Genomic DNA, 13,891 nt, shown 5'->3' with positions numbered 1-13,891 from the left:
ACAATCGGAGGGATCCCTGCCGCCCGGCCGCCGCATCGCGATGGACTGCAGTGCCTTACTATGGAATACAAATAGGCCACGACGACCGCTCGTTGTTGGGGTTGCGCGTTGGCACGTTCGCTGGCTGTCCTCTCCTCCGCGTCTCTTCCGCACGCGTGACGTAGTCATCCATCACCCAAATCCACCAGAAGCGCCGCGCGACCAGGCCCTTCGCAGAATGCACACATGTCTTCCACGGCGGTTCCCAAGGTCGTCCCGGCGCAGCTCTCCTTTCTAGCCATTTACAATCCCTCGCTCGGAACATCGGATGAGACTTTCCACCAGCAGATTGTCTTCTACTACTCCAAGGCCGCCAAGACGCGCTCCAGGCTGAAGGATGGCGATACAGAGAGGGAGGAAGAGTTGCGCGAGCAGGAGAACGAGAAGCTTCGCCAGGTCGGGCTAGCTCAGGGCATGGTAGGCTTTGCGAAGTAGGACGCATGCAGGCGAGCTCTTTCGTGTATATGGCTAATACCGTGCAGGAGTTTCTCCAATGGCGAAGCAGTTGACTCTGTGGAAACACAAAAGTCGCGTATTGTTCTACGCGAACTGGAGAATGAATGGTGGATATTGGCAGTATGCATGCCCACGTGCTCAGAAACTACGACTAACACCACCATAGTCCATTGATCTCACCCAACTCCCCCCTACCGGCGGCCTCACACGAACCGACTCGAGCACCGATACGACCGAGCCCATAATCGAATACTCGTCACGCGAAGTCAGCCCGCCTGCTCTTCTGATCCAGCAATTCGTACGCGCCCAGTCCGTCTTCCTGCTACACCATGGCTCAACACTCGAGACCATGTTCTCCAAGCACGGCCGTGCCAAGTTTTGCAGCATACTCGACAAATACTGGTCGCGATTTGCGAGCAGCTGGGATGTGCTACTACATGGAAGCCCTGCGGTGGACATATACGGTGGCATGAAGCTGGCAGCAGGCGGTGAGCTCGGTATGGGCGTTGGTGAGGAGGAATGGGGAAGCAGCGAGCGAGACGTGCTGGAAGACTTCGCACGCCGAACCTCAGGTCTCGTCGATGTCATGGTGTCTCGCTTTGGAGAAGCATCACCTCTACAACAAGCCAAGACATCCACAGACCCGAAGACACTCGAAGTGTCAGAGCTGGAACCCTGGATAGGAGTCGGAAAGAACGTCCATGCCGCAGATGGCGTTGTCTTTTCGGGTCTGGGAGCTGTGAGCAGGAAGTCGTTACGAGACTTGTCTCACTGGGTAGAGACTATCTACGCCCACGGCGAGTATGCTTACGGCGTACGAGATAACCCAACATCAGATCGTAGGAAACGACGGAGGAGAAATCTGAAGCCCGAACCCGAACCAGAAGAGCCATCGCCTCCAATACAAGAAGAAAGGCCGCGCTTCCCTCCGTCGAGCAACGGCTCCCTACCACCGGGTATCCCTCCGCCTATTGTCAAAGCAGCCGAGAACTCTCTTGACAAGGCCTCCGCCGCCGTCCAAAACAACAAATCCCAGCCCGACTCTACTGCACCTGAGTCCAAGCCAATGCTCGCGTCTCTGGGTGACACCGAGACCTGGATGAAGTACATGACACTTGGCTATGGGACAGCATGGGGTGGAAAGAAGAGTGCCGAAACCTCGGAATCTGCTGCTCCAATGCCAGCACCGCTACCACCGGCACGCGAACGCACCCCTTCACCAGCAGCGATGCGCTACGTAGATCCAACTCCCGATGTGGACCCAGCGGAAGAGAAGATGAAGCAACAGATACGTCTAGAGAACGACGGGTATTTCCTTGTAGGACTCAAAGGCGATCTACAGGACTTAGACATCGATGACGAGAACGGAGAGGGCGACTGGAACATCCGCATACCGCTACGGACTATACACGTGGAGGTCGACAGGCGAGAAGCTTCACTGAAAACAGAAGATGGTGACTCGGACTCGACTCCACAGTACGAGAAAGACATGAGGGTGGAGCCGACAACAGAGAACAAGCTATCACGGTTACGACCTGTTGTCTACGTGGTAAGTCTACACATCAACTCCAGACTCGTCTACCCTACTAACACCCACCACAGCACCGTCCCTTCGTCTACACCTTCCTCTTCGAACACCGCACCCACTCCCTCGGCGTCGCATCCTTCTACCGCGACATCCACAACTTCTTCTCGCCCCTCCACCGCTCCCTCGACAAGAGCACATCCCCCAGCCTCGTCGCCGCCCGCCTCCACGCCGTCTCAAACCACTACACGACCGAAGCTTCATCCGGCGGCTCAGGCCCCTCCTCCGGCCCCAACACACAAACCATCTACGATCTCGTCTACGACCCCCGCACCTACACCCTGCACTCTAGCCTGCCCAATATCCCCGATCCGGGCACCCTGCTCGCCGAAGGCCTGGGCAGCAACAGCACGAGCTCCCTCGGCTGGAGCAGGATCGAAGCCCTGAACGTACATTCCCAGATCCTCGCTACGGTAGCGGGTACACGCCGCAACCTCTCTGAAATCGAACGCACGTGCAAAACATCTCGCGGCTGGTGGGTTGTCTGGATGCGTCTCCCACCCTCGCAAGTCTCCAACGAAGATACTGCGCAGAACAATGCTTCGAATGAAAACGCTGGTTCGGGGCACGGCTCCGGCCAGTTCAATTCCAACGAGCTGCGTGAAGCGTTTCTGGTGAGGAGGGCGAGAGATACGACGGCGCATAGTGCGAAGAGCTCGAGTAGCTTTGCGAGTGGCATGTGGAGTGGGCTTGGTATGGGAGGCGGGAGTACGTCGAGGAATGAGAGGATGGGTGGGAGTGCCGCTGGGTGGGGACCCAAGGGGTTGGCGGAGGGGATTGGGATTGATGCGAGGAGGTATGTTGAGGAGTTGTTGAGTTTGAATAGGTAGATATTAGGTCGTGGGAAGTTGAGAGCGCGGAATACAATGACCGGATTAGGCACACGCGATCTGTCCTGTCTACAAGGCCCGCTTCAATCATTTTTACCGTCTTGCCCTCGCCTCCACTCTTCCCACCCATTGACGATCAAGAAAGTATATGCGCCTTTGATTCAGACTGGAGCCATCGTTTTCGTCTCAGGCTGATGATAATCTCGATTCAACAATCTCGTACTCTCCTCGCTCCAAGTGCCCCAGGAAAGCCTCAATATTCCTAACCATGCCCTTGAAACAATCCTCGGGTATCATGTTGAACTTCTCAAGCTTCTTCAAGTCAACAAGCCCTTGGCGTATTATCTCAGCCCTCTCTTCTGAGCTCTTTCCCTCAAATACAGGCCGGCCTGGAATACGATTCTTCTCCGCGTAAGTAGGCGCCATGGCTTGGTAAATTAGTGTGGTCACTCTTTCGAATTCTGCGTTGTTCTCTTCTGTTATGCCTGCCTGCTTGGCGTGGCGACTGATTCTTTTGTGGTCTTCCGCGGTGGAAGAGGAAAAAGGTCCTTCTGGTAAAGATGCAGGGGTGCACAATTCGCGGAATGAGGGTGGGACTTCTAGCAATCTTGAGCCCTTTTGGGTGAGGACCTTATTTAGAGCGGCTTGTATGACTCTGTCGTCGGCGTTGACCCATATTGCCCAATTGTTGGCGTGATGTTCCCGTTCTGCCTCAGAGAGGGGGTTTGTGAAGTGGAGTTGACTGGAGATATTTGTCAGCGAGATTGAAGTGCGTGGGCTGTAGCGGGGTCGTGTACTTTGCCAGTCTCTCCATAAACTTTGTACACATATTAGGCTCTTTCTCTAGTTCTTCTTTCAGAATGCTAGCGGCCTTATGTACTGGCGCTGAGAAGACTTTCGTCGCATCAGTATCGATGCCAGTGGTTAGCTCCTGGTGGCACTTCTCGTGGAACATGATGTTGAGTGGGACGGTTGGGTCCCCATTCCATCCTCGAGTACCTAGGAAAGGGAACTCCTGGTTCTCCATATCGTCTTTCAGCGCTTCGTGTATCCTGGCGCTGATACGCGCCGTCTGCTTGAAGAGCAAGATGTGGTTGAAGTGCAATTTGGGAATCTCGTATTGAATAGTACGACGAAAGATCATCAGATATCCAACCAGAGTATGTATTCCAAAAGCCTTACGGTCTTCGGGGTCGTGGCCGACAATACGAAGCGCTTCGCGTCGAATGAGGTCTTGGAGGTCCTTGTTGACAATGTTCAAGAAGTCCCGTCGATTTGTTCCATCTTTGAAGAGTGCGTCGATAATGGGGGTGTTGACAGCCTTGAGCTTCGGTTGAGTGTTATAATGAAGTTTGCCGGGTCGGTTCCCTCGGGCGAATGCAGAAAGGGGAATACCATGTGACAGTAACGTACGTAGGTAACATTGCTGTAGAGATTTGGGTCGATCTCCACCGAATATGCTTTTGTCTCCAATGACTTTCAGGAAACTCTCCATATCGGGCCACTCTGTTTCGAGTACGGGCGTGTGCAGGCTTGAAGAAGACACACTGTGGGCTTGTCGGAGGTAGTTGTAGAGGTGTGCGTATGCTACCGGATAGCCAACGTGGCTATGCAATACCATGTAGACCTCATTGACGGCTTGTGCAGTAACAAAAGCAATCATGCCAGCAAGAAAAGGGTTGTGGCGTGGCCAGCTTCCAAGGGAGACACCATTGACCACCTCTTTATCGGCAGGAAACCTCCCACGAGTCGTAATCATCTTGATGGTGGCACGTCGAGTCCAGAACATGTCGCCTACTAGCCAGTCTTTTACAATTCTTACCGTCTCCGAATCTTTTCGCAGGAAAGACTTGAGTCCTTGACGGACACGCTTCGAAGTGAACGGCCACTCCTTTACCTGATTCAATACCTGACCGGCATTACTTTCGTCTGAACTTGCGCCGTAGTTTTTGCTTGACCAGTTCTTCCGGTAATCATGTGGTATGATGTTCGAATCAGCCAGTGTGATGATCTTCTGTACGTCCAGATAGATATCTGTGCAGAGGATTATCTCCACACTCAAGTCGGGAGCCTTGCCATTCGACTTTTTACTCTTCCCACGAGTATGTGCGTATAGGTCTCGGAAGTAATCGCGCCAGAGTTGGGTGAAGTTGTCCATGATGGGTGGATCCTGCCAAGTATCCGTTTTGCTTACTTCTTGGATGATCGCGATATCTTCGAGCGCGTTGAACAGCGACTCTAAAAGAGGGCCACCCCGCTTCTGATCCTTGAAATACCCGTTTGCAACCATGTCTTCCATTGATCGGTATCGTCCGAAACCATCGTTTTCATGGAAGAAAGAGTCCACCACGACCCAGGTGTCGGCGAAGGTCCCTAAGCAACTGAAATCCGCGAGGTTCCTAGGAACTTGAAAGTACACCCTGCTAGTGTTCGATGCGGTTTTATTAGCAGTAGAGCGCATGTAGGCTTTGACTCGATGAAGATAGTTCAAACAAATTGCCTCCATCGAGCCGAGTTGCGGAAAATGAGCCGTGAAACTGTCCACAAGACTTCGAAGCATTTGGAAAGCGGCCTGGGTAGTAGCCGCTGCCGTGATGAGGTCCAGATTTCTGATTATGAGGTAACTTTGCCAAGTCAAGTGAATAAGCTCCTTTATGCGAGTGTAATCGTACATAAGGAAGTCCATAGCGGCGTTGCCCTCATCTTTGCTGTTATCAACAACATAAGTAATCCGTGGGTTTGGCGAGGTCTTCTCCGTTGCCACAGGGATAGCGCTCTCGACTTCCTCATCCGCCAATTCCTCGATTTCAAGCTTGGTAAATCGATTGGTAATGTCTTCCATAGAATCATGCCGGATAGTCTTGCCATCAGCACTAACGGAATGTCGCGTTTTCGGTATAAACGGTCGTAAGATATTCAGTGTTTGCTCCAGTGTCTCCGTGAAGAAAGCATGACCAGCAATACCTTCCTCTTTCGCCACCCTCTCAGTCCCATCCAACCCATCGACTTGACTTTCATGCCATTGCGACGACTTCTTTCGTTGTCGGATAGCCCGTGCCGCACACTGAGCGGCATAAACTGGGACGACGAACTGCTTTGGTGGTTTCTTGATGATTGCCTCTGCACATGCAACGAGTCCGCTGATGCTGACTTCTCGCTCTTCTGACTTCTTCTTTTGGGACCGTGATTGCGACGCCGTGGATCCCGAGGATGACTTGTAGGGCGGCGTAAATCCAATGCTTGATGCAGTGCCACAAAGCCAGGTAATGTAGGTATTGGTATCCTTTTTGTATTCGAGATAGCTGTTGTAGATGTTGTCGGGTACCGTCTTGAGAGAAATTGGCGGGGTGATATGTTTGGGGCGCTTCAGCTTTCAAGTAGAGAGACGGTCGGGCAGATACCGGAGCTGATACAGTCCTAATCACACCAACTAGCGTCGCGCTAAACTCTGAGGTCGCAGAGGAGGAGGTGTTGATGAACGACCAGGGATCTCCGGATCTGACACAACGCGTAAATCGGCAATGCTGAGCGGCCCGATTAGCTAAAACACCTCTTGACCATCAACTTCGCCATCATGTGATAGAGGATGCTGGGCATTGCTTCTGTTGTTGATATTGCGTGGCTCCGATTAGCTATAGTATTTGTATAAAAATCCGTGATCGGGAAGTTCGTTGACGTAGGTTGACTGATCTTGCGGAAGTAACCAACGCGAATAGAGTATGCCTCTGACTCAAACTGGGGCCAGGGCTGGTCATCGAGATCGTACTTTGGTATACGATGTTTGCGATAGTTTTGTGATTGCATAAAGTATGCAAAGGTAATACGTGCGTGTGTGTGCTAAGAAGTTGCAGTGTTGTGAGTGGAAGACACTGTTCAGATCGTGAGTGATCAGTGGAGGAAGGCGCGACGAAGGATATACCCAGGAAGACATGGCTTGGCAGATCAGGACTGAACGGGAAACGCACCTTGACGAACACTTTCCATTAACACTAAAGTCGCTACACTGGGGTATATCTGTATGCCTTTAACCTCGAGAATTCCCTTCTTCATCGTATGATCATCTCCATCCTACCTCCACTAATCACTCCACCTCAATCCCATCCACATCCTCCGTATCATCCAACGCCCTAACCACCTCCTCCATCTCCTTCGGACTCGTGATCCCCCAAACCCCACCGCCCTTAACAGCCCCCTTCATGCCCACCTCCTTCCCCACAAGATTCCTGCCCACTTTCCCTGGCCCAATACCCACATACCGCATAATCTTCTCTTGCTCGTGTAGATACTTGACGCTCTTCCACCACTGCACCGTCTCCACGCAACTGCGTGCTAGCAAGTCTTTCAACTGCTCTTTATCTTGGAAGGGCTTGCCGGAAACATTCGATATACAGGGCATGATGCCGGGCCATGTTATAATGTCGCGGCCGTCTTCTGTAGGCTTGTGCAGGATACGTTTCATTGTTTCGGCCGCAGGCTTCATGAGGAGGCTGTGGAAGGGGGCGTCAGATTTAAGTCGTACATGGCGGGGGTCGTGGCCGCCGAATTGGCGCAGGTTGGTCAGGAGGGTGCTGATGCGTGTTATACTACCACTCAAGACAATCTGGTTCTTCGAGTTGAGGTTTGCGATGGCGACTTGCTGGACGGCGGGGAGGTGGTCGTGGGAATCGGCTTTGGAGCCTAGGGCGAGGAACTCGTGGATGCCGTTGATGAGGGATTGCATGTGCTCTTCGGATTCGCAGACGAGGGCCACCATGCCGAACTCGCCGCCTTCTTCTGCGACGGCTTCTTGACTGCATTTGCTCATTACTTCGGCTCGTCGCCGCACCATCTTTAGGGCGTCGTGGAAGGTGAGGTAGCCGCCTGCTACGAGGGCTGCGAATTCGCCTAGCGAGTGGCCCAGTGTGATGTCGACGCGCTCGCTGGTCTTGAAGCCAAACTCCTTCTCCAGTATCCGCAGTATCAGGATCGAGGTTGCCATAATGGCCGGTTGCGCGTTCTCGGTTCGTGTTAGCTCGGCATTCGTGCCAGACTCGATTGTCTTGGTAAGGGGGAGTTGAAGGGTTTCGTCAATCTCCTCGAGGATGGGTTTCGCGGTCTGGGGGAAGGCTTGCAGCCATGGTGTGCACATGCCCACGCGTTGTACGCCCTGGCCTGGTATTGCTTAGCACACTGTACTATCTGAGTATCTGAAAGCTAGAAAGAAATACCAGGGAAGAAGATGGCAGTCTTGGGTCTTGTGGCGGGCGCATCTCGCACGCTGCTCATCCAGCGCCGCCGTGAAGGCTGACAGTTGGCGCTCCGCTCGCCGCATCGCATACACCGTCGCGACAAACGCGGGGCTGCTCTGGATACGGTACTACAAGAAGAAGACATGGCGTGTTTCTGGCTATGAAGTTTGGAGAGTCATGGTGTTGATTTCCAGCAGCTCTGCGGAGATGCGGAGGTTCGGGCGCGGGGAATTGACGTGAGGTGCCCTGCAGCTTGAACTAGCGCCGTGGGGTCACCCAACACCCACGGCCGAGGTCTTGCTTTTCCGCGACCAATCGTCACCGAGGCATTGACTGATGTCTTTACGAGGGTATACGATTATCAAATTCAATGCTAGACTGATGGATACCTTTGACAGTCATGACTCTTCCACAGCATCCTCTCACGCGCCCTGGATGTTGAGTCCAGCGTCAACCTGAATGCGCATACCAGTCATGCTAGTATTCTTCGCCAACATGACAAACGCTGCAACGCAATCGTCCAGGAAAGTCTCATGCTGAAGCGCTGCCTTGCCCTTGATATGGTCCTGCATTTCTTGAGAGTACTTGAGGCCCTGGACTATTGTCAATATGAGACGATAGAAAAGCTTCTGAGACCTTACCCATTCCGTCAACAGTAAGCCAGGAAGGACAGTGTTGACGCGAATCTTGGGTCCGACGGTGGCGGCAAGGCATTTGACGAGTTGGAGTTGGGCTGCTTTGGTGACGGCGTAGGGCATGCTGGAGCCGCCTTGGCTGATAGCCTATTCCATGGTGATTAGCAGGTCGTCAATAGATCCATAGTTCGTAGTTGTGTCAAGATGGAAGGAATTGAGAACATACCGCAATACTGCCCGTAGTAATCATCAATCCACCCTCGGGATTCGCGTCAAACGTGCTCCTTGCCTCAGACAATAATGCCTTGGGTACTTTGACATTTGCATTCCAGCACTTATCCCACTCTTCGTCGCTCATGGAGTCAAGGTCTTTCCACTCGGAGAAGCGCGTCCAGCCTGCGTTCGCGATGATGACATCTAGCCCTCCCAAATGTTCAATCGTCTCCCTAATTGCTCTCCTCGCCTCATCCGTGGATGTCATATCCTGTCGCACGTATTAGTATCTCTTCTCCCCAACTGACAAAAACCAAACCAACTACAACTCACCGCTTTGATAACAACAGTCTTGACCCCATGCTCTTGACATGCTTTCTGCACCTTCTGCGCGGGCTCGATACGGTTGAAGTAGTTAATCGCCACATTGGCGCCTTCACTCGCAAACGTCGTGCTGAGGAGTTCGCCGAGGCCGCTGAATGGGAGGTGTTAGTAAGAGATGACATTTGAAAGACGAAATAGTGGGTATAGAGTGAAATGTATGGAGGAAGGCATTCAGGAAGATACGATGTACGTACGCTGATCCGCCGGTGATAAGTACATTCCTGCCTTTGAGGTCGTACGGCATGTTTGCTGCTTTGCTGCCGGCTCTGTGTGCGTTGGGTAGGCCTGGTGGAGATGTAGAATGCGATTAATGTGGTTCCTGTTGTAGATCTGGAGGAGGAGAGAAGATAAGCTTTCAGCAGGAAATGCTTGGGATAGGGTATTGAGAGTTCATTCGTGTGTTGTTTACAAGCTGACTGTCGGAACCGTCGTCACCGTCGGGAAACATGGTGGGGCAATGGCTTCCGGAGTTTATGCAGGTGAGGACCACCCCCGCCCCCCGGTTCTATCGTACTTCTTGCCGGTTTGGGGTTAGTAGGGTTACCTCGGTACAGTCATACATACATTTACATGATGGTTGCTCCGCTTGTATTGTACTCGATTGCAGGACGCCGTAAGATGCGATAGTAATAATTCCATAACCAACCATTCCGATCCAATCCATCCTAAGCGCTTATCCCAAGCATTGCCTTTGGAAGAATAATCTACGTGCCTAGGTATGTATTCCATGAAGAAGAAGCCTCCATAAACACACTCTACATGTTATCGAAATCCAAACCCCAGTCGTCATCTCCTCCGCCACCACCCATATCCATGTTCATGTCCATATCCATATCCATGCCCATACTACCCATGTCACCCAGATCCATACCGGGCAAGCTGCCCAGGTCTGTGCTCATATCGCCTGCGCCTGCATCGCCATTGCCCATGCCGATGTTTGACAGGTCCAAGCCTTCGGCACCAGTCAGTTCGTCCATACTGCGTTGCAGCGCTTTGTTATCCATGTTGGAAATGTCGTCTACCACCGTTGCGGCTGCTGCGTCGTCGATAGCTCGGTTTAGATCGTCGGATATAGTTTGCGATTGCATGTCCCCGATGTTGACGCTCGGTATGTTGATGGGTGGTGCTTGGAGTGAAGCTTCGCTGAGGGAGGCAAAGTGCGCTTCTACTCGGCGGTGCAGACGCACTATCGTCTCTGCAGTCAGAGGATCTGTCGCGACCAGATTGGCTGCGCTCTCGAATTCCTGCTTGAGCATCTCGCGGAGATTCATGCGGGTCCGTTGTTGAGGCGGCGCTGGTATCGAGCTTCCCATCCAGTCTATCGTGATCGGACTGTCTTCAACGGTCGGGGCGCAGATGATAGACACGCCAATGTCGAGCGCAGCGGCTCCGTTGCCAGCATCTGTCTGCGCTTTTACCTCATCTATGATTGCGCGTAGCGTCCTGGTGGCACCAAGCATCTTCAGGGATGCGTAGATTTGGCGGTGTGTATAGCCAGGTGGGTTCGGCTGTAACGAAGAAGTCGAAGCCCATTGACATAGTTGTTGTATTGTATGCCGTAGAGACGTGTTCAAAGTGCTGTTCGGCGCATTCGTCCACTGGTCCACTTCCTTCAAGCTAGCGTATATAGATCGTTCGTAGTGTGCATGCACCTTGATTGCCTGGATGAAAGGCTCAAGTGTCGTGCGATTTGGCTCGCGCCGCTGTAGTGTACGGAAGCATTTCTCCAGGCGACTAGCCACCATCGCTATTATAGTCGAGTGCATAGCTTGTGCATCGCCAGAAGAAGGAGTTGTCAGTATGATTTCATTGAAAATGCGTATCATTGAGTCGAGGTCCTTGTGTGTTTGGAGAAGCGCGTAGGATGCCATCCACGTGAGACCTTCAATCAAAGATGGTAATAGGAAAGTCTCTCCGAGATCTGAAATCGAGTCAGTGGTGTTTAATTGGACGAGAACATTGGGGTAAGCTTACATTCCAAGCCACCTTTGACCGACTCAAACGACAGTACGCCTGTCGAGCATGCCACGACAGTCTGCCTGAAAAGTGTCGGGACTATAAGATAAAAGTCCTGTGGCCGACAGGATGCAAACACCTCATTGCTCAGCCCTTCCTTGTCGGCATCATAGAGCCCTTTGAGCCAGTTGCCGAGATGCTTGCCCTGTTCTTCGCTCAACTCATCGGGGAGCATGCTATGGTGGCCACGTTTCATAAGCTTGGCGATAAATGTATCATGTCGGATGCCAATGTCGTGATATGTAAGATCATAGCGATATACGAAGGCCATAACGAGGACAAGTATTGCGCCAAACTCGTCGTAGACCGGTTGGTATTCACCTACATTCGTCAGTCACAAATCTTTGCAACATTTAATGAAGCTAACCTTGATCGCTGTCATAGTGCCACTCATCGAGGAATTGGCATAGTGGCCGCAGGATGCTTGCCGGCGAAGTGAATTGAAGCATGACATCCATTGCCTGCGGTTTCCTGAATATCAACGAGGACAGTTGCTTCAAGTACATGGTTGTTTGCGTTTCGCAGAGATGTGCTATGAACTGTCATCACATGAGCAGGTACCTCTCGCAAATCTTGTATCATGTCTTACATCTGTAACAGCAGCGACGATGGCCCCGGCATTTCCATCCAGACTCTCAAGCTCGTCAATGTATGTGCTGACTTTGTCGAAGTTCGACTTGCACTGGCTTAGCAACTCCTTCCTCTCGTATCTCTTCGATGGAGGACCTTGCATAGGAGCTTCGCCAAGCAACCGCTCTACAGCACCAGCCGGAATGAGCCCATGGAGCGCGCAGGCATTAAGGAAGTCTTGCTTGACATCAGAGAGAGAGTTGTTACTTCCCATGATATCGTCGAACCCCTGCGAGAAAGACGGAAAGGCATGGGGATCTACGTGGCTGAGTGCTTGTGTGATGCACATTTCCGGTGTCATCGGAAATATCGACCCGGAGATTTGCACGAGGAGTAAGGGTACTTTGTTAATCAGGAATGATTTCAGGGGAAACATTGTCTGCGTTGGTTCACTGCGATACATGGCGTTGGCAAGGACATCGAAAGCGGCGGTGATCAAGTCCGTGGCCATGTTTTGTGCTTCCAACTGACGGAGATCAGCATTTCTTCGCGATCAAATGGTTCAGGCCTACCTTGTATCGCGAATGGAGATAATTGATAATGATGAAATCATCAGTAAGAGGCCGCGCGACAAGCTTGGAATGTTAGCAATGTGCCACATCGTTAGCTGAAAGACGTACCAAGGCGTTCAAAAATACGTAGAGACCGGCTCGTGTGTTCACCTGTGGAAGCTCCATCACGGCACCGAGCTGGAGTGCAGCGACTTCGAGACCGGCGCTCCTGTTTCCCTCTCCGTTCATGTTGGGAAGCTTCTCATAAAAGTCGTGTCGTTTTTGCGAGAGCTCAAGTCTTTCAGCTAGTTGCAACGACTGATGCGATCCGCCCGAGTTGTTGGAGAGAAATGGGATAAACGAAGAGAATGACTGGATAAAATGTTTGCGTATATCTAATGCATGTGAGTAATGTACATCTCAAGTCTTGAGCAAACCCGTTCGAAAACATCGTACAAACATCAGAACAATTAGAGGTGCGCTTACCTTTCCCCTTGGGATTATTCAGTATCCGCAGAATTCTTGGATTTTCTATTATGCCAATCACAAGCATAGCAAGCCCTTCCCGGACATTGATAGAGTGTTGTTGTGGTTGTTGGATACCAGCCATTGCCTGGATCATGGTATCGCTGGTATGTGAAGTGACCATCGCCTGCATCCATCTTGTTACAACAATAAGCGTGCGCAAGCCTTCCGTATTGTTGATAGGCCGTTCTTCAGCAGCAAAAGCCTTGTGCAAGCGGTGGAAGACAATTTCCTCGAGTTCTGGTGGATTGTCCCATTGCGGCTCCTTGGTCGGTTTCTCGTCGCCTGTCTTGACCGGAAGCCGGTCCTTGGAGTACAAGAACGTCAGCGTTAGAACATCAGAAGCATCGACCTTCTTCAGCGCTAGTAGCTGCTCGAGGAAGACAATGGAGCGCGGGTCGACATTGCTGGATCCTGCAACGCGTGGTCGAAGTACAAGGGCAGCAAGCTTCCGGCCAGGCAGTGGAGACTTCGCGTGCAGCTGCGCGACGGCTGCAGCGAACAGGTCAGGCTGGACGCGGCGCTCGAGGCACCTGTCCAAGAAAGTCGTCCATTCCTTGACCATGGACTCCATAGCCCATGTAGTTTAAGAATGCACCCTGGATGTTGGGCTGGTGGTTGGCAAGAAAAAGAATATGGGATGTGGTCCGGCGAGGAACAAAGGTGGTCGTGCTTAGCTGAGGTTGGCCGATGTTCCTTGGCAGGCACGATCCATGGATGCGGACAGCGCACAGAACCCGCGAACCTTCCAACGCGTCCGGTCAGCAAAAGGAATAACACGCCAAGCCCTCCAAATTATAATCTATGGCCGATATTTCGTGTCTAAAATCAAAGGTAAAGAGATGATGATGCGGGGAGC

At 52.1% G+C, this 13,891-nt stretch overlaps 4 protein-coding genes across 4 annotated transcripts; 1 reads left to right on the top strand and 3 right to left on the bottom strand.

Annotated features, from left to right (window-relative positions):
• Nucleotides 1-225: 225 nt before the first annotated feature.
• J4E88_000825 (uncharacterized protein) lies at nt 226-2,910 on the top strand (the record flags this gene model as incomplete). Its single annotated transcript, XM_049394499.1, has 4 exons — nt 226-470; nt 522-615; nt 662-2,044; nt 2,098-2,910. 4 exons carry the CDS (start codon nt 226-228, stop codon nt 2,908-2,910), a joined length of 2,535 nt encoding a protein of 844 aa, XP_049260328.1.
• Nucleotides 2,911-3,096: 186 nt separating this feature from the next.
• On the bottom strand, nt 3,097-6,483 carry J4E88_000824 (uncharacterized protein; the record flags this gene model as incomplete). The annotated part of the gene is made up of 3 exons (XM_049394498.1): nt 3,097-3,652; nt 3,708-6,212; nt 6,476-6,483. 3 exons carry the CDS (start codon nt 6,481-6,483, stop codon nt 3,097-3,099), a joined length of 3,069 nt encoding a protein of 1,022 aa, XP_049260327.1.
• Nucleotides 6,484-6,991: 508 nt separating this feature from the next.
• Nucleotides 6,992-9,614, bottom strand: J4E88_000823 (uncharacterized protein; the record flags this gene model as incomplete). Its single annotated transcript, XM_049394497.1, has 6 exons — nt 6,992-8,061; nt 8,608-8,731; nt 8,780-8,920; nt 9,000-9,257; nt 9,320-9,461; nt 9,565-9,614. The coding sequence occupies 6 exons, from the start codon at nt 9,612-9,614 to the stop codon at nt 6,992-6,994; spliced, it is 1,785 nt and encodes a 594-aa protein (XP_049260326.1).
• Nucleotides 9,615-10,125: 511 nt separating this feature from the next.
• NUT1 (mediator complex subunit) lies at nt 10,126-13,606 on the bottom strand (the record flags this gene model as incomplete). Its single annotated transcript, XM_049394496.1, has 7 exons — nt 10,126-11,291; nt 11,345-11,707; nt 11,754-11,925; nt 11,976-12,482; nt 12,529-12,591; nt 12,637-12,902; nt 12,994-13,606. The coding sequence occupies 7 exons, from the start codon at nt 13,604-13,606 to the stop codon at nt 10,126-10,128; spliced, it is 3,150 nt and encodes a 1,049-aa protein (XP_049260325.1).
• Between the last annotated feature and the right edge of the window lie 285 nt (nt 13,607-13,891).

This window comes from Alternaria novae-zelandiae (assembly GCF_023758075.1).
Source record: "Alternaria novae-zelandiae strain BMP 2774 chromosome Unknown scaffold_1, whole genome shotgun sequence".
NCBI lineage: Eukaryota > Fungi > Ascomycota > Dothideomycetes > Pleosporales > Pleosporaceae > Alternaria > Alternaria novae-zelandiae.
Note: the sequence above shows the minus strand (reverse complement) of the source record. Positions and strands in the feature narration are given on the sequence as shown.